At 55.2% G+C, this 25571-nt stretch overlaps 1 protein-coding gene across 1 annotated transcript; it reads left to right on the top strand.

Moving 5' to 3' along the window:
- The first annotated feature begins 5512 nt into the window (after positions 1-5512).
- On the top strand, positions 5513-25453 carry TAF8 (TATA-box binding protein associated factor 8). The gene is made up of 9 exons (XM_062186108.1): positions 5513-5582; positions 6350-6506; positions 10548-10646; positions 10962-11024; positions 12010-12134; positions 15258-15405; positions 17396-17538; positions 24084-24223; positions 24502-25453. Exons 1-9 carry the CDS (start codon positions 5538-5540, stop codon positions 24512-24514), a joined length of 933 nt encoding a protein of 310 aa, XP_062042092.1. The 5' UTR covers positions 5513-5537; the 3' UTR covers positions 24515-25453.
- The last annotated feature ends 118 nt before the right edge of the window (positions 25454-25571 follow it).

Here is a 25571-nt window from a genome sequence, read left to right on the forward strand (position 1 = left end):
ACTCACTAGGCTAATCCTCCACCTGCAGCGCCGGCACCCTGGGTTCTAGTCCCGGTTGGGGCGCCAGATTCTGTCCCGGTTGCTCCTCTTCCAGTCCAGCTCCCTGCTGTGGCCTGGGAAGGCAGTGGAGGATGGCCCAAGTGCTTGGGCCCTGCACCCGCATGGGAGACCAGGAGGAAGCACCTGGCTCCTGGCTTCGGATCTGCGCAGTGTGCCGGCTGTGGTGGCCATTTGGGGGGTGAACCAACGGAAGGAAGACCTTTCTCTGTCTCTCTCTCTAACTCTGTCAAAATAAAATAAAATAAAATAAAATAAAATAAAATAAAATAAAATAGAAACATATTAATTTCCAAGGAGTCCCTTCCAATTCTACCCCAAGTTACGCCCCTCCCCCTCCCATACTAGCAATGTCGTTTATTTTATTTGAAAAGTGGGGAGACAGAGACAGAGACCAAGCTCCCATTCACTGGTTCACTCCCCAAATACCAGCAATGGCCTGGGCTGCCAGGCCAGAGGCAGGAGCCAGGAGCCAGGAACTTCATCCATGTCTCCCATGTGTGTGGCAGGGACCCAACCACTTGAGCCACCACCTGCTGCCTTCCAGGGTGTGCATTGGCAAGAAGCCGGAACAGGAGCAGAGCCAGGACTTGTAGCTGAGCATTCTGATATGGGGTGTGGGCGTCTCCAGCAGTGGCTTAACCACTGAGCCAAACACCATCTCTAGAAGCATCGGCTTAAAAACATCTTTGGGGACCAGTGCTGTGGCACAGCGGGTTAAGCCGCCGTCTGCCGCACCAGCATACCATGTGGGCCCAGGGTTCAAGTCCTGGCTACTCACTTCCGATCCAGCTCCCTGCTAATGCACCTGGGAAAGTGCTTGGACCTCTGCAGCCCTGTGGTAGCTGAGGATGGAGTTGCTGTGACCATTTGGAGAGTGACCCAGCAGATGGAAGATCACTCTGTCTCTCTCTCTCTCTAATTCCGCCTTTTAAATAAATCAATACATCTCTTAAAAAAAAATAATAAGGGCCTGGCGTTGTGGCACACTAGGCTAATCCTCTGCCTGCGGCGCCAGCATCCCATATGGGTGCTGGTTCTAGTCCCAGCTGCTCCTCTTCCAGTCCAACTCTCTGCTGTGGCCCAGGAAGGCAGTGGTGGATGGCCCAAGTGCTTGGGTCCCTGCACCCGCATGGGAGACTGGGAGGAAGCACCTGGCTCCTGGCTTCGGATCGGCATAGCTCTGGCCGTAGCGGCCATTTGGGGGGGTGAACCAATGGAGGAAAGATCTTTCTGTCTCTCTCTCTCTCACTGTCTGTAACTCTACCTGTCAAATAAATAAATAAATAAATAATAATAAACATCTTTAGATCTCAACCTCCCTACTGTCTGGAGAAGTCGCTGCTCTGATTGGTGGAGGACTAGTTAAAGGAACCCAGACTTTGAAGTCAGATGGACTCACGCTCTGCACGCTCGCTTACCAGCTATGGGGCTTTGGGTAAGCCCCTCAGCCTTTTAGTCTGTAACCCGGGGATGGAGGTATTTACTGCCTGGAGCTGTGGTGACTGTTAAATGAGATAATATGCCCCGTTCAGCTCCCAAGTGACCATTACTCCGGGGTTTAAAGGCTGCAGGGAGAGCTCTGGGGGAGCCAGAGGTGAGGGACAGAAGTGAAATCCAGCAAAGGGGGACTTGTCCCAGCCCCACCCAGGGGCAGGCCTTGGCACTCTCTGAAACACAGATTTACCAAAAATATATATATTTTTAAAGATTTACCTATTTGAAAGGCAGAATTAACAGAGAGGGAGAGAGAAAGAGAGGGAGAGAGGGAGAAAGGGAGAGAGAGAGGGAGAATCTTCCATCCACCGGTCCACTCCCCAAATGCTGCAACAGCTGGCTGGAGGCCAGGCCACACCAGGAGCCAGGAGCTCCATCCAGGTCTCCCACGTGGGTGGCAGTGGTCCAAGGACTCATGCTGTTTTCCGCTGTTTGCCCAGGTGTATTCGCAGGGAGCTGGACTGGAAGTGGAGCAGCCTGGGACAAGTGATCTAGTGCCCACATGGGTTGCAGGCAATGGGTTAACTCAGGATTTAAAATTTAAATGTCTCTGTGGGCAAGATAAACACAGCCACGGCTGGGCAGGAAAAGGGAAACTTGGCAGGGGCCCACGACTTTCCCCACCCCGGCCCTCTCTAAACTTCCTCTTGCGGTTTCTCAATAGTACAACCTGTCCTCCACCGCTCAGCCGGTGCCTGGGGGAGGGAAGGGGCGTGCCAAGGGCTCTGCCCCCACCCTGCCCCCAGCCAGCAAGGGAGGGAAGTGTGTGCCTGGCAGAGGGGCGGTCTGCAGAGAGCCACACATTCCCACCCTGGCATCTCCAGGGGCCACGCTCTACCTGAGACACCTGCATCAACAGCCACCCCACACCCAGCACCATCACCCCCGCAGAGACGGGGCGGCCTCAGGGCCTCCCCTGGCCAGTGCAGAGGGCCCTGGGAGAAACTTCCCTTCTGCAAGGAGGTGGCAACCCGCGGCTGGAGTCCATGGCTGCGTGGTCTGGCCCGCCCTGAGCGGCTGGGGAACACAGCGAGGTGAGCATCTTCAGGCTGCTGCCGCTCCCTGCCCATCCTCCCCACTTGGCTACCAAGCCGGAGTGCCCCTCCGGAACCTGGACTATCAGGGTCACTATTATTCTTCAAGATGAAAAAAAAAGGGGGGGGGGGGTCTTGGTTCCCTGCGTCTCCAGACCCTGGCACATCACTGCCACGTCGGGTGCTTTTCCTGCATCTGAACTTGGCTAGGTTGGCTGCCCTTGGGTTATTGACATTTCCCCTCCCTCCTGGGTGTGGCTAACGACACACACACACACACACACTGCTCTGTGCAGACACACACACACACACGCTGCTCTGTGTAGTCCTCACAACCCGACTCCAGACTGCTGGGGCTCTCTGCAAACAGTGCCAGCACCCAGAAGATGGCTGCCCACACTCTTTGGAATCACCCAAGACACAGGACCACCTGGAGCCAGTGAGAACTCCCCAGGCCCTCGCCCACAGGTGGCCAAGGAGGCAGGTTGGCCCAGTGGTTAGGAACGGGGTCTCCCAAGTCCATGGCCCGGGTTTCCATGCCAGCTCTGCCACTTCCCTCTCGCATCCCGGTTAGGAAGGCTACGCAGCTCCCCCAGGCCCGGGGTTCCTCACCCATGGAGCACGGCTAACCCCAGTGCCTGCCTGCCGCAGGGGAGGACGGGATGAAACTCAGGGCTGGGTACAGACTGGGGCAGAGGTGCTTTCGACTTCAGCTTCCAGAGGGGCGGACGCTCCCACCTGTTTAACCCTGAACAGCCGGGGCGCGCGCAGACCGAGGGCGGCCACGCACACAGGTGCCTGCGCCAGGAATGAGAGAGCAGCATCTGCCGGGAAGCTATGGAGATCCACTTCCCCACTGACGTCTGCTTCCACGGGGAACAGGGACGGAGGGGTGGGGCTTCAGAGGGCCAGCACCTGCTAGAGGAAACAGCCTGGGGCCCAGGTGTGGGGGGCGCTGCACCAGCTGGGCATTGTTGGCTGCTTGGGAACCAGCCCAGACATCTGGCTTTCCTCGAATTCATCCCCACCTCCTCTTCATACCTGGGCAGTGCGTTGGAGAGGGCAGTTGCTCCTGGGTCACCACGTAGCCCGCAGTGGAGTGCAGTCCAGTTCTGTGGGATGAGCAGTGCCCCCAGTCTTCCCACTAACGTCCCTGCCCAGCGATCTGTCCATCCTTCCTTCCGAATCCAGCTCAAAGCTCCCTTCGCGCCGCCCTGGGCACGTCCCCGGGCACGTCCCCGGGCTGTGCTGTGGCCGTGGACGCGCACTGCCGCGCTCTCGGCACCCCACACAGAGCAGGCACACGGCCCACGCGCGGCCCGTCCGTGCCCCCTGCCTTACACGGCTTCTGCGGTGACTCCTCGGGTTAACACTCCGACACGCCGCGGACGCGCAAACTCTCCCCATCAGACGCGACGGCGGGACAAACAGTGGCCTCCCCCGGCCTCGGTCTCTCGCGCCCCTCTCTGGGGTAGGAAGAACGGGAACAGCCCAGGGAAGCGCCCGCGCTCCCAGGTCCGCTTAAGGGGGCGGCGGTGAGCGCAGAGGCGCAGGGGCTTCTCTGCCCTTCGACTACACGCGAAGCGGCGCGCGTCCTGGGAGCGCAAAGGGGCGGCCGGGGAGGTGCTGACGGCGCGGAGACCCCCAAGCCAACCTCTGGCGACCCCCACCCCGCTCCGGATATCCAGTGTGAACCGCGAAACCCCAGGGCCAGGGGGTGATGCCCACACTGCCTCTCCCGGCTGCGCCAGCCCCCCAAGCCTACCTCGTGGGCAGGTGAGTCCCGCGGAGCACCCGCGGTGGCCGCACACGCGCTCTCCCGCCGCCTCGGGCCTCGGTCTTCGGGAAGTGGCGGGGGGCTGGGGTGGGGGTGGTCGCAGGTCGCAGCCCGCAGCCGCGGCGAGGCAGCGCACCCCGTCCCCAGGCGCCCAAACAGACCCAGGCTCCGCCCCCGCGACCGCGGCGTGTTTACAAAGTCGGCGGATCCCGAGTTTGAAGCTGGGCAGGAAGTGGGGAAGAGGGGGCGGGGGAGACAAAGGGGCTGGGGCGCGGCTCCGCGCAGCCCGGGTGCCGACCCCCGCCGGCCCCGCCCCGCGCGCCCTAGGTAGGGGACCGGGCCCCGGCGGGCTCAGGTGCGCACGGCCGGCAGGCGCCCAGCGGGTTCACCAGCGCGCGCGACCCAGGAAGCCCACCACACTGGGGGCGACTGCTGCACGTCGGGCACCGGGACAGTCCCCTGCCGTCGTTACCTGGCTGTCCCCTCGGCCGTCAGCGCCCCTCCACCCCCAGAGTCACAGAAAAGGACACTGACGCACAGAGCGGCTAGGTCCTGTGCCCAAACTCCGGCAGCCGCCGAGGGCTGGGACCCAAGCCCAGCGTCCGAGCCCTGCCAAGGCACAGGCGCGGCGTGGACCTTCGACCCCCCCCCCCCAAAGACCCCCGGCGGCCACGCGGACGCGACGCCCGAGGACTGAGGCAGGCCCGGAGCAGGCACGCCCATCCCCGAGGGGTCCACGGACGGCCGCACAAAGTCACGAGATCCGATGCCCCAGGGTTACCCAAGAGAGCCCAGGGAGCTTGGTAACCAAATCCCCAAGCCCCTCTCCCACGGTGGGGTCACTGGGACCGCGCTGGGCCCAGCCAGGTGTGGCTAATAACCAGAGACTTTTGGAGAAACCCTGCCAGTGTAGACTGCCTCCCGGATCCTTCCTCATCAGAAACGATTCACTATTAAAACAGGCTTATTTTAATTCGCGTAAACCAAGATCACATTTTCGCACCCCACCCCTCCCCAAGCCCACACACTTCGCTTACAGATGGTCACGTGCGCACCCCCACCCTGCGAGGCTTCGGAAAACCGGGAGGAGCGTGCGCGCGCCCCGCCCACCCCGCCCCGTGACTACAAGTCCCATCGCGCCCCGCGCCTCACGCACGTTACGCCAGGGCAAGATGGCCGACACGGCGGCCGCCGCCGGGGCTGGCGGCTCCGGAACGGTAAGGGCTAGAAGCGCGGGCTCGCCGCTGAGAGAGCTGGGGTACTCTGCAACTTTCCCCTGGCCTGGGCAGCAGGCTTATGCCCAGCTATCCCGCCCCAGCGTGGGCTGCGACCGGAGGAGGGCCCCTCAGGCCGTGCGCGCCCACCCCTCTGAGGGACTTGGCGGCGGCCTTCGGAGTTGGTGAACCTGTGTCCTGATTGGTTTGCTCCGTGTTGGGGGTTGGGAACCCGGAACATCTCCTGATTGGTCCAGAGAGGACTGTTTCACCTTCTCATTGGCCAGGCAGAGCTGGGCGGGATTCCGGCTTCAAAATATTGAGCTTCCCTTCCAAGGCGTGCAGTGGTCTTTCTCCTCGGCTCCGTGTGATGTTATTGCTTTAATTCTCCTTGCTAATGAAACGGTGTGGAAGTGGGATGACGAACGATAGAGATCCCGTTTGTTTTTCTCCCGGGAGCTAGGTTTAACTCAGTCCCGTCACGAGTGTTTCTTCCGCTGTGCTGATAATGTGCCGGAGTAGAGAGTGGGAAAAGCAAGAAACACACAGAACAGGAAACCCCAGCCATTTTGCACTATGGCGCCGTAGGTTTGGGGATGCCGATGGTCCCTGGGAAGGGCCCTCCGGCTCGGTTTCCGCTCGGTCGGCCAGGATTTGCAGGTCGCAGCGCTGCCGTTTAGCACGGGACGCGCGCTTGCCGTGGACGACCCGGGGACTGCGCGCTGCCCTCTTGTCCCGGGGGTGACACTGCTCTCCCTGCCGCTTCCCAGAGGTCGGGGAGCAAACAGTCCACCAACCCTGCCGACAACTACCACCTGGCCCGGAGGAGAACCCTGCAGGTGGTCGTGAGCTCCCTGCTGACGGAGGCCGGGTTTGAGAGCGCAGAGAAGGCGTCCGTGGAAACCCTGACGGAGATGCTGCAGAGCTGTGAGTACCGGGCAGCGGTGGGCTCCCTGCCTTCTGCGCCCTGCGTTGTGACGGCGTCGGAGGGGAGCGGAGGGGAGAGACTTCAGGCTTTCCAGCGACGCAGCCCGAGCTGGAAATCGTCCCTCTGCCACTGTGTAGCGCCGGCAACTCGCTCACCCTCTTGAACCTCGACGCCCTCCTCTGTGGAGTGGGATAGTAATTGAGGCGCGCGGGGTTGTGAGTACAGCAGTCAAAGCTGGGGGCCTGCACGCTGTCGAGGACTTGGAGCCCTCATTATTGCTGTTTTGCGCTCTCTTCTGGGAGGACTCACACCTTCGTGGTGGGGGTGGGGGGTGTCAGGACTATCGCCCTGGAATAGATGCTAGTACGTTAGTAAGGAGATGCTATATTGTGTGGTAGAAAGAATGAGGGTATGTTGAATAGAATGGGGAAAAACAACTTTTTATTAAGAAAAAAAGATTTATTTATTTATTTGTATGGCAGAGTTACAGAGAGGCAGAGGCAGAGAGAGAGGGACTTGGCGGTGGCAAAAATTTAATAAATTTTCAAGTAAATAAATAAATCTTCCATCTGCTGGTTCACTCTCCAGATGTCTGCAATGGCCAGAGCTGGGCTGATACGAAGCCAGGAGCTAGGAGCTTCTTCCAGGTCTCCCACGCGGGTGCAGGGACCCAGGGACTTGGGCCATCTTCTGCTTTCCCAGATCATAACTGAGAGCTGGATTGGAAGTGGAGCAGCTGAGACTCAAACTGGTGCGCATATGGGATGCCGGCACTACAGGTAGCAGCTTTACCTGCTACGCCACAGCTCTCTGGCCCTGAAAAACAACTTTTAGACAAGGGATTGCAGAGCCTTAGGAGCCTGTTGTGGCCTGTTTAAAATTTCTTAGGGGCTAGAGTTGGAAAAGGGGTGTTGGGGGATTCCTACAGTATTTCTTAGGGACCAGCACCTGTGAAAATAAGTAGGAGAACTGAAGTGCAGTGCAGACCCAACAAAGAGCTGGCCAACAGGTGGGCGTCCTTGGAGCAGCTGTTGTCTGCCAAGGAGAAAAGGCCCCGCCTTTGTGCCCAGGTCTCGATCAGACCCAGATGTGTGCTGCCCTGAGTAGGGTGTGACCTTGGGTGGAGCCACTTTCTGCAGCTGATTTTAGAAACTTTTTTAATATTACTTTTAAATATATTTATTTATTTAAAAGGCAGAGAGGGAGACAGAGATCTCTCAACTGCTGATTCACTCTCCAAATGCCCAACACGGCCAGGGCTGGGCCAGGTTGAAACCAGGAGCCAGGAACTCAACCCAGGCCTTTCAGGTGAGTGGCATGGAGCCGAGTTCCGGAGCCATCACTTGCTGCCTCCCAGAGTGTGTATTGGCAGGAGGCTGAAATTGGGAGCAGAGCCAGGACTTGGGACCCTGGCACTCCAGTGTGTGCTGGTGGGCATCCCAAGTGGCATCTTAACCACTGTGCCAAACGCCAGCCCCTTGAACTTCTTTCTTTTTTTTTTTTTTTTTTTTTTTTTTTTTTTGACAGGCAGAGTGGACAGTGAGAGAGAGAGACAGAGAGAAAGGTCTTCCTTTTTGCCGTTGGTTCACCCTCCAATGGCCGCCGCGGCTGGCGCATCTCGCTGATCCGAAGCCAGGTGCTTCTCCTGGTCTCCCATGCGGATGCAGGGCCCAAGCACCTGGGCCACCCTCCACTGCCTTCCCGGGCCATAGCAGAGAGCTGGCCTGGAAGAGGGGCAACCGGGATAGAATCCGGCGCCCCAACCGGGACTAGAACCCGGTGTGCCGGCGCCGCAAGGTGGAGGATTAGCCTGTTAAGCCACGGCGCCGGCCGCCTTGAACTTCTAATACCAGATGTTTTCCTAAACCTGTGACCTCACACTTCTTGGTCTCAGAACCACTTTCAGACTCAAATATTGAGGATCCCAAGGAGCTTTTATATGTGTACAAAATATGTATGTTTACATGTTATGCATATGCATAACATGTATATATAGCATGTACCTATATTTGCCAGATTTGAAAATAAAATTCTAAAACGTAAGGATATACAGTCACACATTCTGTTATTCATCAGAGTGGTGATGTCATCTGACTTCATATAACCCTGGAAAAGTACATGAGAGAATGACAGTGAAAAAGTCAAATAATGACTTAATTTTGTTAAGAAAATAATTTTGACTTGTAGGGGCTGGCGCTGTGGCATAGCGGGTAAAACCACCGCCTACAGTGCCAGCATCCCATATGGGCGCTGGTTGAAGTCCCGCCTGCTCCACTTCCAATCCAAAGCAGTAAAAGATGGCCCAAGTCCTTGGGCCCCTGAACCCACGTGGGAGACCTGGAAGAAGCTCCTGGCTTCAGATTGGCACAGCTCCAGCCATTGCAGCCATCTGGAGAGTGAACCAGCAGATGGAAGACCTCTCTCTCTCTCTCTCTCTCTCTCTGCCTCTCTGCCTCTCTGCCTCTCTTTCTCTCTCTGTGTAACTCTGACTTTCAAGTAAATAAATAAATCTTTTAAAATAATAATAATAATTTTGACCTGTAGACTCTGGAAAAGATTTGGGAGACTGCCAGGGGTTTCCAGACCACACTTTGAGAACTTTGGCCCCAAAAAATGAACTAATAATTCCCAACCAAAAAAAGAATTCAGTTCTTGAGAAGATCCTGGAATTGAGAATGTGAAGGTTCTGTCTGGAGACTGGTGTCAGTGACTGGCTCAGGTGGCAGAAGAGTTGGGATAGGTTTCAGGTAGACTTTGTCAAGTGCTTCTTGCTTTTATCTTATGAGCAGCTGGGTCCCTGGAACAGGGTCTCCTTATCTTTTGGGGTCCATTTTTTCTCTGAATGAAACCTGTGGGCTCGTCCTCAGAGAGAGACTTTTCCTGTGCATTGGATTCAGCACTGTGGGGCCAGTGCTGCGGCATAGCTGGGTAGGCTACCACCTGCAGTGCTGGTATCCCATTTGGGTACATGTTCAATTCCTGGCTGCTCCACTTCTGATCCAGCTCTCCACTAATGCACCTGGGAAAGCAGCGGAGGATGGCCCAAGTGCTTCAGCCCTTTCGCCTACGAGGGAGACCTGGAAGAAGCTCCTGGCTCCTAGCTTTGGCCCTGAGCCGGCCCCGGCCATTGTGCCCATCTGGGGAGTGAACCGGTGGTTAAATTTCTCTCCCTCTCTCCCTCTCTCTCTTTGTAACTCTGCCTTTCAAATAATTAAATAAAACCTTTAAAAAAATAAATGAATTCATCCTGAGTCAGGATGTTCATGGCACTTCCCAGCCACCTCCAAAGCCCATCCACACGGCCCAGCTCCCTAAGCTGTGTCTTGGGCACCTTCCACCGTGCCCTGGAGGACTTCAGCATGACTGTGCACTAGAAGTTCCGCTTCCAGCGGAAGAAACAAAAAGTGGCCCCCATAGAATAAGATCTTTAGAGGGGGGTAAGCTCTACATAACAAAATGAATCCCTCCAACCATTTTTAAATGTACAATTCCATGGACCTACATGGTGTTGTACAACCGTCAACACTATCCATTTCCAGAACTTCTTCATTCCAGACAGAAATTCTATGCCCATTAATAACAGCTCCCCGTTGCCCCTGCCTCCCCGCAGCCCCTAGGAACCTCCCTCCTACTTGCTGTTTCTTACGCATTTGCCGTTTCTAGGTACCTCATGTAAGTGAGATCTTTAAATATCTGTCCTTTTGTATCTGGCTCGTTTCATTTAGCGTAATGTTTTCCAAGCTCATCCATGCCGTAGCCTGCCGGCATTTCATTCCTTTCGAAGACCGAATACTATTCTGTGGTCTGTAGGTGCCACACTTTGTTTATCCGTTCATCTGTCAGTGGGCAGCTGGTCTTTGGCCATTGTCAGTAACGTTCCTGTGAACATTGGCATACAATTGTCTGCCTGGATCCCTGCTTGCAGCTTCTTTGGGTGTACATGTAGAGGTAGTGGCCGGCTCACGTGGGAGGTAAGTTTGTTTCGGTTTTGAGGAACTAAGGATGAGAGTCTGTGCCTTTGACCCCTCCCCCCCCCTTAGACATCTCAGAGATTGGGAGGAGCGCCAAGTCTTACTGTGAGCACACAGCCCGGACTCAGCCCACGCTGTCGGATATTGTGGTCACGCTCGTGGAGATGGGTAAGTGGACTCCCGTGTGCAGTGCTGGGGGCAGCGGGTGGGGTAATGTGGGAGCAAGGAGTCCCTTGGGATCAGCGTGTCTACTGAGTGTTCTGGATGCCTTTGTGTTCCCCTGGTTTGTCTCTAGTTTGGGAGACTTAGCTAGCGAGGGTTTTGAACACATTTAAGAGAACGCCTAACTCCCCGTTGGTGGATTCTCTTCAGCGGCAGCAGCGTGGCTGAGTGAAGTTTAGGCCACTTCTCCGCAGTGTCCCCCCTCATCCTATATTCAGTGTCCACGGGCTGGGCGGTGATGTTTGTTCTCCTGTGTCTTAGGTTTCAACGTGGACACTCTCCCTGCCTATGCGAAACGGTCTCAGAGGATGGTCATCACTGCCCGTAAGTGACTCTGAGCTCAGGCCCTTGGCAGATGTCACCAGTGCGTGGGGAATGAGTTAGTTGGAGGGGGCAGGGATTGGATTGCCAGCTACCATCTTGTCGCAGGCTCCTTCCAGTCTCTGGGCTGTTCACCATATAACCTTTATCTAGGCCGGTGGGGTCAGGGTGTGAGGTTCAGGCACCAGAAGAGCAAGCGATGATGCTTGGAAACCTGAAAAGTAATCCTTCTTCCCTAGATTAAGATTGGTACACTATGGCCTATGCCCCGCTATTTATCTTTATAAATAAAGCTTTATTGGCACACAGACATATCTGCGTACTAGGGCTGGTTGCTTTTGTGCTGTAATGGCGCAGTTTAGTCATGACAGAGCCTGAACGCCCTGTGAAACCTAAGATGTTCACTTTCCTGTCCATGTAAAGTGTTTGACGACCTGTGCCTTAGATAAAACTGGGTGCCATAAGCTGAATGTAGAATAACTAGTTTGGACTTATAGGACCTGGGGATAATTCACTGGACTTTTTTTTTTCCTAATTTTTTTTTCAGGTTGGCATCTTTTAAGAATTCCCCTCTCAAAGTTGCCACTTTTCAGTCCTCTCTTGCTTTCCCCAGCTTACCATGTATCTTTGTACTCTGGGGTCCCTAGAAAGGGAGCTAGCAGCCCATCTACCTTCCTCAGTTTCTCAGATGTTCTTCTACGTAGGTGCCATGGGCACAGCCGCCCACCTACCCCTCCTCGGAGGCTTGCAGGCTGATTGCAGATGGGACCATCCGCCAAGGTCATCCAGCAGGACTGGGCTTCACAGGGGTGGCCTTCGTAGATTCTCAAGCCCCTGAAGGCCTGTTACTGATGGAGTGATAGCGCACCTGTCTTTTAGGAGACGGCAGTGGGCATTTACTTGGAGAAAAGACGGGTTTGGGCAGAGACCATATTCTGTGAAACCAGGGCCCTGGGCACAGGTGTAACCGGTTGTGACTCTGTTGCAGCTCCAGTGACCAATCAGCCAGTGACCCCCAAGGCCCTCACCGCAGGGCAGAACCGACCCCACCCACCGCACATCCCCAGCCACTTTCCGGAGTTCCCCGATCCCCACACCTACATCAAAACCCCGGTGAGTGATGAAGCCCCACTGGTGGCTGTGATTGATGTAAGTCCTAGGTTCCGGCTCACAGCTGAGCTGGAGTCCCACAAGCTGTGGACCAAAGAGGTGTTCAGAGCTCGGGACATCTTTCCCCATTGAGAAACAGCGTGGCAGATGGCGATTATTTTACAAGTTTGTCAGCAAAGTGTAGTTGAGGAAACTGAAGCCAGCCCCAATATTGCCTGTCCCACCGGACCACCCTAGTGCTGAGCCAGGTGGAAACAAGACTGGAAGGTGTCCCCCCAAATGTCCATGCTAATTCTTGGTGCAGCGTTAGGTAACTGGTGGTTCTGTGTGTGCTTTCCTATTTTTTTTTTTTATAAGATTTATTTATTTGAAAGGCAGAGTTACAGAGAGTAGAGGCAGAGAGAGAGAGAGGCCTTCTATCCTCTGGTTTATTCCCCAAATGACTGCAACGGCCAGAGCTGGTCTGATCCAAAGCCAGTAGCCAGCAGCTTCTTCTGGGTATCCCTTGTGGGTGCAGGGGCCCAAGGACTTGGGCCATCTTCCACTGCTTTCCCAGGCCACAGCAGAGAGCTGGTTTGGAAGTGGAGCAGCTGGGACTCCAACCAATGCCCACAAGGGATGCCGGCACTACAGGTGGAGGCTTTAGCTGCTGCGCCACAGTGCTGGCCCCAATTTCTATGTTTAAATAAGGGAGCTGTATTGATGACACACCGGAAGGGACAGTAACAATGGTAGAAATTTTTCCAAGTACTTCCTTTAAAACTTTTTCTTTATGTCAAGAATAGTAGTTACTCTTTTGGTCATTGTTAGAATGTTATCTTTGCCATTACAATATAAATGTTTGGCTAACCTCCAATGAATAGATTTAAAACATAGTTTTTTGTTTATTTGATTTTTGTTTGAGAGAGAGAGAGCTCCCATCAGCAGATTCACTCCCTCAAAGCCTGCAATGGCCAGAGCTGGGTCAGGCTGAAGCTGAGAGCCAGGAACTCAGTCCAGGTCCTCCATGTGGGTGGCAGGAGCCCCACTGCTGGAGCCGTCACTGCTGCCTCCTAGCATCCACATTAACTGGCAGCTGGAATCAAGGCAGAGCTGAGAAGCAAATCCAGGCACTCTGATGTGGCATGTGGGCATCTTAACTGACACCCACCCCATGTGTAGATCCTACTTGTTTTTGCTCCGTAACAGGTTCACTGCCATTGTCAAAATCAGGAGCAGGGATAGCGGCCTCTTACTTGCTTGCACTTAACAATAATTTCTTCAGTCTCTGTTTTTGAGGAAATCTTTGGAACAGCATATCCATTCTGTGAGAGCTGATTTAAGAAAACATGTTGGTGGGTGGACCAGCGCTGTGGCATAGTAGGTTGGGCCTCCACCTGTGCTTCTGGCATCCAATCTTGTTGCCGGTTTGAGTCCCAGCTGTTCTGCTTCAAATCCAGCTCCCTGCTGGTTTGCCTCGCAAAGCAGTAGAGGATGACCCAAGTCCTTGTGTCCCTGTACCCGCATGGGAGACTGGGAAGAAGCTCCTGGCTCCTGGCTTCAGATCAGCCCAGCTCCAGCCATTGCGACCATCTGGGGAGTGAACCAGTGGATGGAAGACACCTCTCTCTCTAACTCTGTCAAATAAATAAATAAATTACTAAAAAAGAAAGAAAACAAGTTCGTACAGTCTGCAAATCCACAGTGTGGTAGGCATTATGGTACAGCGGGCTAAGCCAAAGCTTCAGACTCCCATATCCCACATTGCACTGTGTGGCTCGTGTCCCGGCCACTCCACTGGCAGTCCAGCTTCCCGCTAATACTTCTGGGAAGGCAGCAGAGAATGGCTCATCTCCCTCACCCACGTAGGACACCCAGCTGGAGTTCCGGGCTTCTGGATTTGGCCTGGCCCAGCCCCAGCTTTAGTGGGCATTTGAGGAGTGATGGAAGATCTCTTGCTCTGTCTCTTCCCCCTTCTCTGTCACTGTCTTTAAAATAAATAAATCTTTAAAAAAAGCCCACAGATCGAGGGACATCCCATTACACTGATGGAACCTGTGGTCCCTGTTGGGGCTTCCCTGGGAGGAGTCCCACCTTCTTTCAGGTTGCGTCTCACCAGCTGCCAGGGATGCTGAGTAGAGCCCCCGGTCAGTCTCTACAGTAAATATTTGCATGTTTCTTAATTTTATTTTTTAATTTTAATTTTATTTTGTAAAATCTCTCTTCTAGCTTTAAACACACACACACAACATTATTTGTAAGCACCCTACTACACAGTAGACATCAGAACTTCTCTTTCCTATTTAACTATAACTTAATACCTACTTTTTCTTTCTCTCCCTTCCTTCCTCCTTCCCTCACTCCCTTCCTTCCTTCCTTCCAAGTTACAGAGAGGGAGAGACAGATCTTCCATCTGCTGGTTCACTCCCCAAAATGGGTACAGTGGCGAGGGAGGCCAGGAGCTTCTTCCAGGTATCCTAAGTGGGTAACAGGGGCCCAAGCACCTGGGCCATCTTCCACTGCTTTCTCAGACCATTAGCAGGGAGCCGGATGGGAAGTAGAGTAGCTGGTACTCAAACTGGCACCCATATGGAATGCCGGCATCACTAGTGGCAGCTTTACCCACTATGCCATAGCACTGGTCCCACGTTTCTTACTTTTAAGAAGAAATATAAGGGCCAGCGCTGTGGTGTAGTAGGTTAAGCCTTCACCTGGGATGCTGGCATCCCATATGGACACCAGTTCAAATCCTGGCTGCTCCACTTCTGATGCAGCTCCCTGCTTCTGGCCTGGAAAAATAGTGGAGATGGCCCAGGTGCTTGGCCCCCTGTCTCCCACGTGGGAGACCCAGAAGATCCTGGCTTCTTGCCTCAGATCAACCCAGTTCTGGCTGTTGCAGCCAATCTTTGGGGAGTGAACCAGTGTATGGAAGATCTCTGCTGTAACTCTGCCTCTCAAATAAATAAATTAAAAAAAAAGAAGAAGAAATATTAGTGTAAGTACATAGTTGTCTTTCTGCCCTTCTTCTGGCCTGGTAGCTTTCTGCTCTGACTGCTGGCAGTGGATCATTGTAGAGGGTGGAAGGACACGGCACAGCGAGGCAGAACAGTCTGCATGACCCCGTTGTCTCCACTCTTCTCTCCGTAGACCTACCGGGAGCCTGTGTCAGACTACCAGGTGCTGCGGGAGAAGGCTGCATCACAGAGGCGCGACGTGGAGCGGGCGCTCACCCGGTTCATGGCCAAGACAGGCGAGACCCAGAGCCTTTTCAAAGACGACGTCAGCACATTCCCACGTGAGAGCCGTCCCTCTGCGGACCGGTGTTAGCGTTCAGGCTCACCGTGTCCCCCTCCCTTCCTTCCCATAGCTGCAGGTTTCCCACAGAGTTCCGCCGCCTCTTCTCTCACAGATGACTCCAGAACAGTGATGGCTTCCATTGGGATCGGCCCACGAGGTGCACCAAGTTCAGGTGGCCCCGAGGGGAGTCAGGCTTACACAGAAGTGGCGGCCCAGGCATCCTCTCACAGGCCCCGCCTCCCTTAGCTCTGTGTTGACCAGCTTACTTCCTCTCCATAGGCCCAGTTTTTGCAAAGGTGAATGGGAGAATAGTGGTCCAGGTGATTGACTCTTTCAGCTTCTTTTGGATGCCTGCTGTGTGTCCACTCTGGACTGATAGCAGCTGATGGCTATTAAATGCTGGGCACTGTCCTAATCGTTTCCCACACGTCATCTTGTTTAATCACGTGTGAGCTCGTGAGTTAGGGACAATCTCGTCACCACCTGTAGAGGAAGCCAAGGCTCATAGAGAAGAGACATGAAGCAGTTTGCTGAAGGTCACAGGCCTAGTGGGCAGCGTTCAAACCCAGCCCTGTATGACTGCTGGACATGATATGGATAAAAATAATTTTTTAATATATCTCCCAGACCAGGAGAAGCACCTGGCTCCTGCCATCGGATCAGCGCGGTGCGCTGGCCGCAGCGCGCCTACCGCGGCGGCCATTGGAGGGTGAACCAACGGCAAAAGGAAGACCTTTCTCTCTGTCTCTCTCTCTCACTGTCCACTCTGCCTGTCAAAAAAAAAAAAAAAAAAATTATAATATATCTCCCAGGCTGGCTATAGCCCAGCGGTTCCTTTGACACAGTAATATATCTTTTGACAGTCACGTTGTATCCTAGGAGGTCACATAGGGACTTTTTTTTTTTTTAACTTTTATTTAATGAATATAAATTTCCAAAGTACAGCTTATGGATTACAATGGCTTCCCCCCCCCATAACTTCCCTCGCACCCGCAACCCTCCCCTTTCCCACTCCCTCTCCCCTTCCATTCACATCAAGATTCATTTTCAATTCTCTTTATATACAGAAGATCAGTTCAGTATATATTAAGCAAAGATTTCAACATAGGGACTTTCTTTTAGTTATTCCTTATTTTATGATTTTGTTTGAAAGGCAGAGAGAGCTCCTATCTATGAGTTCACTCCCCAAATGCCCATGAAGGCTGGGCCCAGGCTGGGGCCAGAGCTGGGAACTGGGAACATGATCCAAGTTTCCCACGTGGGTGGCAGGAACCCAAATACTTGAGCCATCACGGCTGCCTCCCCGGTCTGCATTGTGGGAAGCTGGAGTCGGGAGCCAGAGCCAGGAGTCAAACCCAAACACTCCAGTGTGGGACGGGTGTCTTAACCACCAGGCTAAACGCCCACTTCCTAATGATCTTTAATGGATTTCTTCCTCTCGTCCTTACTCATTGCTTTTGGAGGAACTGGAACCCTGGTTTACCAGGAGCATCATAGCTCAGTGGGGGTGCTCCCATACAGAGAGTTCCCAAGTCCAGCCTTGGGACCTGGGTCCTTCCTGCTGAAAGGGTTAATCTCCCTGCCTGTTCTAGAACAGTGCTTGGAGGGGTCAGCTGACCTTGGATACTAGGTCACTTTAGCTTGGATCCAGCATGTTGCCAGGATCCTAGCCAAAGTCCCTGTTCTGTCTGGCTTCAGTTGTGCCTGCTCCAGGTGGGTGGTGAAGTCACACTGTTTGAGTTCAAATCCCACGCTCCCATTTTCTATGTGCTGAGAAAGTTGCAAAGCCTCTCTGTGCCTCAGGTTCCCATCTGTAAACCGGGAGTGGTCAATGCGCTTCGTAGGATGGGTGCAAGGACACTGCCGGGCATGTTGTGTGCTTGGAGCGCAGCGGTTGTCTCGGTGCCTCGCACCGATGTGTCATAAGGTTCCAGGCCAGCTGCAGGGCCCCCTGACCACGGAGTCGTGCCTGTCTTCCACCCCCCCAGTGATTGCCGCCAGACCTTTCACCATCCCTTACCTGACCGCTCTTCTGCCGTCGGAGCTGGAGATGCAGCAAATGGAAGAGACGGATTCCTCGGAACAGGATGAGCAGACGGACACTGAGAACCTGGCGCTTCACATCAGCACGGTGGGTCTTGCCCTCTGCCTGCCTCAGCGTAGCCCCGAGAGTGGCCCATCTCACCCTCCGCCTGTCACCCTGGTAGTTAGACATGGCCTGCCCCAGCGCTCTGTGTTAGTGCTTGCATGGTGTGTCCCTGACGCTGCTGGGGAGTCTCAGCTGTGTCCTGGGGAGTCATTCATTCCGCAGATACTGAGTGAGCACCTGCCAGGGCCTGCCGTAGTCCCTGGTGCTTGCAGGAGTAGTAGGAAGCAAAACAGGCAAAATTCCCTGCCCTTGTGGAACTAAAGAAAAATAGTTAGGAGATGGGGGTGGAGATGGAGATGGGGGGGATGTGGTATGAGAGTGTTCCAGGAGGTGACATTTGAGTACAGGGCTCACTGCCTGCATCGGGAACAGCAAAGGCCCTGAGGTGGGAGGTTGGTTGTTGTGTTGAAGAAAAGCAAGGACATTTAGGTGGCCAGAGTGGGGTGAACAAGGAGAAGAAAAGGGGTGAAGCTGGCTCACGAGCGTCAGATGTAACGTGTCTTGGAGGTTACGTGAAGCACTTGGCATCTACTCAGGGAGATGGGAGCCACTGGAGCAGTCAGGCTGAGGAGGATCGGGTTGGATGCAAGTGTGTTGACAGTGGGACCCATCAGGTTGCCATGTAGAGGACTGGCTAGAGGGGCAAGGCAGAGGCAGGAGACCCCTGGCTGGGAGGCTGTGGGAGGAAGGCAGATAATGAGACATGGTCACATAGATTATTTGCTCTGATTCTTTTCCCAGGAGAACCAGCTAATAGAGTGTGTGAGAGAGAGAGAGAGAGAGAGAGAGAGCAGATGGAGAGTTGGGCCTCACTCTGGAATTTGCCGAGCACTGGGGTTGGCGATGCCAGCTTGCCTATAGATGGTATTGAAAACCATGGGCGTAGATGAACTCTCCTGGGGGAGTGAGGGTGAGAGAAGAGGTGCACTGATGGCCCTGGCCCTCTCGGGGGTTCAGAGCTGAGGAGGGAGTGGCCAGGGAGATGGAGGAGGACCAGGAGAGGGTGGGGCCTGGAGGCCGAGAGAAGAGAACATGGAGGCGGGTGAGCGGAGCCATCAGCAGTGTGGAAAGCTGGGGTTGCAGCAGGAGGAGGGTGGAGAATGCGACCATTAGACTTTTTGCTAAGAGCTGTTCCAGTGAGAATGAGAGCAAGGGCCTGCACTGAATTCAGAGGGTGGAAGGGGGTTGGAGTTGGTGAGTGTAGACTTGTCCTGCCCACTGCAGTAGCCGCCAGTCACATGTGGCTCTTTACATTTGAATTAAAATTGAATAGATCTGAAAGGCTGTTCCCTAATCTCCCTAGCCACATTTCCAGTGCCCACAGCCACGGTACGGACGGTGTAGGGAGCAAGCATCCGTTGTCCCAGAGTTCTGTCGGTCAGCCCTTGTGAAGACGGCTGTTGCTGTAAAAGGAAGGGGAGGAAAGGGGTGGAGACACTTACGGAGGCAAATCAGGGGTTAAGAGAGGTCTTTTGTGGGTTTTGCGTTCCTTCTTTTTTTTTTATTTTTATTTTTTAATTTTTATTTTTTATTTTTTTTTATTTTTTGACAGGCAGAGTGGACAGTGAGAGAGAGAGACAGAGAGAAAGGTCTTCCTTTGCCGTTGGTTCACCCTCCAATGGCCGCTGCGGCTGGCGCGCTGCGGCCAGTGCACCGCGCTGATCCAAAGCCAGGAGCCAGGTGCCTATCCTGGTCTCCCATGGGGTGCAGGACCCAAGCACTTGGGCCATCCTCCACTGCACTCCCGGGCCACAGCAGAGAGCTGGCCTGGAAGGGGGGCAGCCGGGACAGAACCAGCACCCCGACCGGGACTAGAACCCGGTGTGCCGGCACCACAGGCGGAGGATTAGCCTAGTGAGCTGCGGTGCCGGCCTGCGTTCCTTCTTTAAGGTGGATCCAGCATTACAGCGTGCTGAGGTAAAGAGGGAAGACAGTGAAGAGAGGAAGGACGCACGGAATACAGGGTGGGGGAGGGCATGAGAGGAGGGGCCCTAGTGCCCGAATGGAGGGACTGGCCCGGCCTTCTCACACGCATTGCTTTTGTTTAAGTTGTTATTTTTTTGAAAGGCAGTTACTGAGAGAGGGAGAAGCAGAGAGAGAGAGAGAGATCATCCATCCATTTGGTTGACTCCCCAAATGGCTACAACAGCTGGAGCTGGGCTGATCAGGAGCTTCATCTGGGTTTCCCACGTGGGTACGGGGGCCCAAGCACTGGGCCATCTTCCTCTGCTTTCCCAGGCCGTAGCAGGGAGCTGGGTCGGCAGTGCAGCAGCCAGGGATGCCAGCACTGCAAGCAGCAGCTCCACCTGCCACGCCACAGAGCCAGCTCACAGACACTCCACACTAGCGAGGAGATAGGGCCACACTGGGTGAGGGGGCGTGGGTGTTACGTCCCGGTTGTGGACATCGATACAAGGACGAGGCCTGTCGTAGCTCCTGCATCTCGAGAGAGAGTGCCAGGAGAATCCCAGACCTGCAGGGAGCGCTAATGCCGCTCAGCTTTCAGGGTCCTGTGGTCAGCTGTCTGCACTCAGCCGTCCTTGGAAATCAGCGGTGGCCTCGGTGCTTGGTGCCTGCAAGCCGACCAGGCGTCCCAGGACACCATGCACCATGTGGCAGCCAGCAGCTCAGGGCGAGGGGGAGAGGGCCCGTGCGCTGTTACTTGATGAAGCTCTCTGTGCCCTTCCAGAATTAGGGCTCACAGCCCATGGCTGGACAGGAAGCAGAGGAGCTTGTTATTCTACACTTCTGTTTGGGCTCAGTTAATGGTGATTGGGTCTTGAGCTAAGTTCAGGTTCACCTAATGAGCAGAGGCTTCTCAGCCAACAGTAGCGTGCCTCTGTACATACGGTGTAGTTAAAGGGCCTGCACATGCGTCACCTAGGATTCCACGTGGTGACGGGTGTGATGTCGTGGCGGTGGTCCTGAGCGCTACTGCCCAAGGACTCCCGGGTACGTGGAGGCCGAGCCTCATCCCCAGCACAGTGCAGAAAGGTGTGCCCCTCTCAGCCGCAAATCCAGGCCAGACCACCTTCCTGATACGTGGCTTTGATTCCCCAACATCTGGGTTGGCCTCTTCACAAGAACTAGCAGGAGTAGGAACACCTCCCTCAGTGAAAATGGGGAGCTGAGCGCCTGTGAGCTGCTGCGCGTCTGTGCCCGGCACCTGGCAGCTCAAGGCACATGTTCCTCTCCCCTGCTGTTTTGGGCTCTGCAACCACGTGCCCTCCTGTAGAAACCAAAAGACTTCAAAACAGATTCCAGCAACAGTGAGTATATGGGCAGTTGCACTTGGTAACATTTTGTTGGACCGGGAAATGCATTTCAGAATTCAGAATGTGCAAAAAGGCGCGTGGTGACAGTTCTCCCCTCCGTGTTCTCTGCCATCCACTTGGCCTCCTACAGAGCAGGCGTCTCCCCATGTGCTTCCCAAGACATTGTCCGTATCATTGCCGCAGATGCAGACGGCAGCTCGCCAACCACTCTTGCTTTCCCCCACCTCTCTGCACGTTCTTCTCACGTTTGTGTGTGGAGAGCATCCCCGGTCCGTACAGCTCCGTGGTGTGCTGTGGTATGGGTGTGGCAGGTGCACTCCGCCCTGCGTTCACCAACACTGACTGCTGCAGCACAGTCAGTGCGATTTTAAATCATTCTGTATTGGGGACTGCGTATCTCAAGCACCGTTGCTGGGTAGTACTTTGTTTATCTCTGTGAGCTTGAATGTTAAGGAATTGTCCATTTTAAATAGGGTGAAGTAGATTTGTGTTTTCATAAATCCCACATTTGAATGAGCTGCCTTCCGCAGGCCATTCAGACGTCTCGGCTTTCACTCTTTTATGAAAACTCAGCCCAGCATTTACTCAACAAGGTATTTGTTTAGCGCCTCCTCTGTGCACCTGCCGTCCTGGCCGCTCAGGAGAAGACCTCAGGAGAATGGCAGGAAGTAAACAAATCATTATGCGGTGCATCAAAGAGGAAAGTGCTGTGGGGAGCAACAGAAGCAGTCCTGGAGGATGCAGGGTGAGGATGGGGGTGTCAGCTGTTAGCAGGGTTTCCCCCCCCCAGGGGAGGTGCTGCTGAGAGGTGCGCTCTGAGCAGAGGCGGGGGTAAGGAAGGCAGAGGTGCGGGGCAGAGGGACAGGCCGTGCACAGGCCCTGAGGAACACAAGTGGCTGTGGCAGGAGGCAGGGAGGGGTTGGGTTAAGCAGGGCCTCTCAGTTACTTTTCACCAGGTGAGGAGGGACATTCTAAAATTTTGAAGTTCGTTCTCATTTATTGGAAAGGCAAAGAGAGAGAGAGAGAGATCTTACATTTTCTGGATCACTCCCCAAATGCTTGGCACAGCCAGGGCTAGGCCAGGCTAAAGCCAGGAGCCAGGACCTTCATCCAGGTTTCCCACATGGGGAGCAGGGACCCAGCTACGTAGCCGTCACTGCCATCTCCTGGGGTGCGTGTTAGCAGGGAGCTGGGTTGGAAATGTAGGCGGGGCTCCCTCCCAGGCACTGTGATACAGGATGCAGCATCGCAAGCCCCAGCTTAAGCTGCTGCACTGTGGTGGCCCCCCCCCCCCCCCCGGCACTCGTTAAAGAGACTCTGATTGTGTGATGAGAATGAGCTGCAGAGGGAGGAAGCTCTGGTCCAGTGAGGCCGACAGTGGGTCCTCGCAGGGTGGCTGCAGTAGAGGTCGTGCAGTGGTCAGGTCTGCCTGGATTTTGAGACGAAGGCCAGGATAGGAGGAGTCCGAGAACGGAAACAGGCACGCCGTGAGTTCACAACTCAAAGCACAGAGTTGCCCGCACCTGGGGAGAGCCCATTCCACATGGGTGCATTGAGTGTGAGACGCCTGCCTGACACCTGAGCGGAGCTGTTGGGTGAAGGTCTGTGGCTGAGGAGAGAGGTGAGGGCTAGGGATGGATCTGCCAGAGCCCTCAGCACGAAAGTGGTGTCGAGAGCTGCGAGACTGCGTGCCGTCACCCAAGAGCACGTGGACTTGGTTGGGCACTGGGGGCCTGACCTTGGCAGGCTGGAGGAGCTCTGGGTCCATGTGACCCTCCCTCTGTTTGCTCCCCGCCCATCTCCATCTCTGGCTGTACTCCCAAGCTGTACTTGGGAGAAGAAATCCAGGCGCCCTGCTCTTGGGAGAAGCCGCGAGGCGAACAGAGAGCCCCGGGACCCACCAGCAACGGCCCTGGGCTGGCTTTTCAGCAGCGCTCACTGAGTCATCCCAGCCTGTGTGATCTCCAAAAGCGCTTGAGGCTCGTGTATCGGACTCCGGAAGGTTGGAGCCAGATACCCAAGGCAGGCCTGGCACGGGGAGTGTGTGTCTGCACCTGGTCTGGCATGAGCTAGCTTGGCCTTGGGCACTCCCTTTCTAGAGGGTCTCCAGAGGGTCCCGAGTGGCTCTAGATCACCCTGTGGGTCCCCCTTGATTGGGTGTTGGGGAGGACGTGTGCACAGGTCTTTGGGGAGAACAGACTTGGTGGGACCTGGAAGCCCACAGCCTGGGCCAGCTGGCCCTTGCAGGGGAGGCTGTCTGTTTTGTGCCAGCTGACCAAGGCATCCTCTCCTCTGCCGTCGGCTTTCACAACAGCCTCTCCTGGTTGAGGTTGGTGAGGGTCTCTGGTCTGCCCAGCAGTCCTCTCAATGTCGTCTTCCTCGATGCGGCCACCAGGGGGCGCAGCCCAGCAGCTTCTGAGCCAGATCAACAGTTCACACCCACCCCAATGCCCCGCCCCCCCGACCCCACCCTGCAGCCTCTGCTCATTTTAAAGAACTTGGGAAACAGGAGAGTATAAATGAGGAAAGGAGAATCGGTGTCACCCTCCCAGGGCAGTGTAAAATTTCAGCGTGTTACCTTTCTTCTGTCAGTAGACATTTGTGATTTTGAAAAGTTTAATTGGGATCATACTTGAATATACATGAATTTATAAACTTTTCTCCAAAATCACCTTTTCCTGCAAAAAAATGGACTAAAAAACCTGACTAACAGGTCACAGATACGGATGATGTGATGTGTTGGTAGCTGGAAAGTCTTGGGGCTCGAGAAGTTTCTGGCCTTTGCTGGGATATTCTAGCTGCTACTACGGTACAAGCACTGGAGACTCAGAGATGTCAGGAGAAACCTGTTGTGATTCCAGTTAGCTTTGGGCTAGGAGTGGCTGTGCAGGCGATCCTCCGGCGTCCAAGGTCACCTTCCTCTCTGTTTATCTCCCCACGGGTTGGGCTTCGTCCCTGGAGCAACTGAATCGTAGCCCCGACTGCCTGCCTCTCCCAGATCTCCATCCTTCCTAACTCACATCCCTGGCTTCTCAAGAGGGTTGAGACCATGTCGTGTGCTCCAGTCTCGCTTTCCCCTCTGGGCCAGCCCCTGCCTGGGCCTCGTCTCGGCCTGCGGTGGAGGCGGGAACCATGGACGGAAGGCAGCGCCCAGGCTTGGGGTCGCTCAGTGAAAGGGTCAGTTCCTGTGGCAGGCAGAGTCTGTGTCCTCATGCCGCTGGTGTTCTGCTTTATTTCGGCTTTTGGTCAAAGGATGACTCTGGAGCCGAGAAGGAGAACGCGTCTGTGCTGCAGCAGGCCCCCTCCTTGCCGGGAAGCCGGAACGGGGAGGAGAATGTCATCGACAACCCCTACCTGCGCCCCGTGAAGAAGCCCAAGATCCGCAGGAAGAAGTGAGTCAGAGCTGGGGCGGGACAGGCCGCTCTGCTCGCCCGAGGCGGCCTTTCTGCTCTTTGCGGGAGAGAGCTCACCTTGGGAGCAGCTGTGTGCTGAGAGGAAACCTCCTCCCCCTCTCCCCGCTCAGCTCCCCTGTGTGCCTCTTGTTCCTGAGCAGTTGCGTGTCTACAGCCCGCGGGCTGCCCTTGCACCTGGGCCCCAGCCTCCCCCAGGAGGAGAGCAGGCGGGCCGGGGGCGCCCACCTGGCAGGCTCCATGGTTATTCTTCTTTCTAGGTCCCTCTCGTGAGCTGAGAAGGAAGCCTGGCTTGGACAGGGACGGGGACGCCACCCTCATGGCCGAGGCTGTGATGGGCATGGGTGTGACGGCGACCTGGAAGGTTTGGGTGAGAAAGCACCGACGCAGTCATGAGGCCTCTCAGTCCGCTGGCCACGCGGCCACCTCCTGCCTGCAGCCTCAGCCAGGGACTTCGCTTGTGACCGTGGGACTCGATTCCTTTGCAAGCCCAGGGAAGGCGGCAGGGAGAAGGGCACGTGTTGCTGCCTTGCGTCCTGCCAGGAGGCCTGCATCCCTTCTGTTGAATCACACCTGGGACAGCAGTTGATCTTCCCGGGACCTTGTTGAGTTTTCGCTCCACTGAGCCCCGGGTACCCTCCTGTGCCGATGGGAAGTGACTCTGCAGCCCTTGATCGTGTTGGAAATGGGCAGCGCACGCGGCACGGCTTTGACCAGGGGCAGGCAGGAGTCGGGAGCCGTGAGCAGACAGGTGGACATGGAGCAAGGTGGCACGGGGGGCAGCACTGCAACTGCACGTCGCTCCCGAGAGACTCATCACTGGCTCTCCCTCCACGGAAGGTGTGCTTTGGGGCCTGCCACGTGTGTCCCCCCCCCCCCCCCAAGAAAAGAGGTTTGCCTGACAAAAGCCTAGCGCATCGTCTGTGTCTGAGCTGCGACTTGTAGGACAGCCTTCAAGTCAAACAATAGGAAAGGGACAGGGCAGGGTGGGGGTGGGACTGAGGGCTGGACCTGGCCCTTGTGTTCTGGAAGCCGAGAAAGCAGCTGCTCTGCCCGAAGCCATGTTCCTACTGCCAGCGGAAGTGGGCAGACAGGAGCCTGGCAGCCCAGCCCAGGTGGTCTCCAGGTCTCAGTCTGTTCGATCTCATCACCTCCTGGGGACAAGATTGCATTCTTAGTGGACTTTGTGAGCCAGAAACTTTTTTTTTTTTTTTAAGAAAGCCTGGACCTGCGTTATGTCACAGCAAGTTAAGCTGACACCTGCGATGCCGGCATCCCATGTGGGCGCTGGTTCGTGTCTCAGCTGCTCCGCTTCTAATCCAGCTTCGTG

This window comes from Lepus europaeus, chromosome 3, assembly GCF_033115175.1.
Source record: "Lepus europaeus isolate LE1 chromosome 3, mLepTim1.pri, whole genome shotgun sequence".
Taxonomy (NCBI): Eukaryota; Metazoa; Chordata; class Mammalia; order Lagomorpha; family Leporidae; genus Lepus; species Lepus europaeus.

Excerpts from the sequence above, each read along its gene's own strand:
- TAF8 (XM_062186108.1), top strand. The coding sequence starts at position 5,538 with ATGGCCGACACGGCGGCCGCCGCCGGGGCTGGCGGCTCCGGAACG. Across the intron at positions 12,135-15,257 it reads ACACCTACATCAAAACCCCG|ACCTACCGGGAGCCTGTGTC; the intron begins GTGAGTGATGAA and ends TTCTCTCCGTAG. Across the intron at positions 15,406-17,395 it reads CGACGTCAGCACATTCCCAC|TGATTGCCGCCAGACCTTTC; the intron begins GTGAGAGCCGTC and ends CCACCCCCCCAG.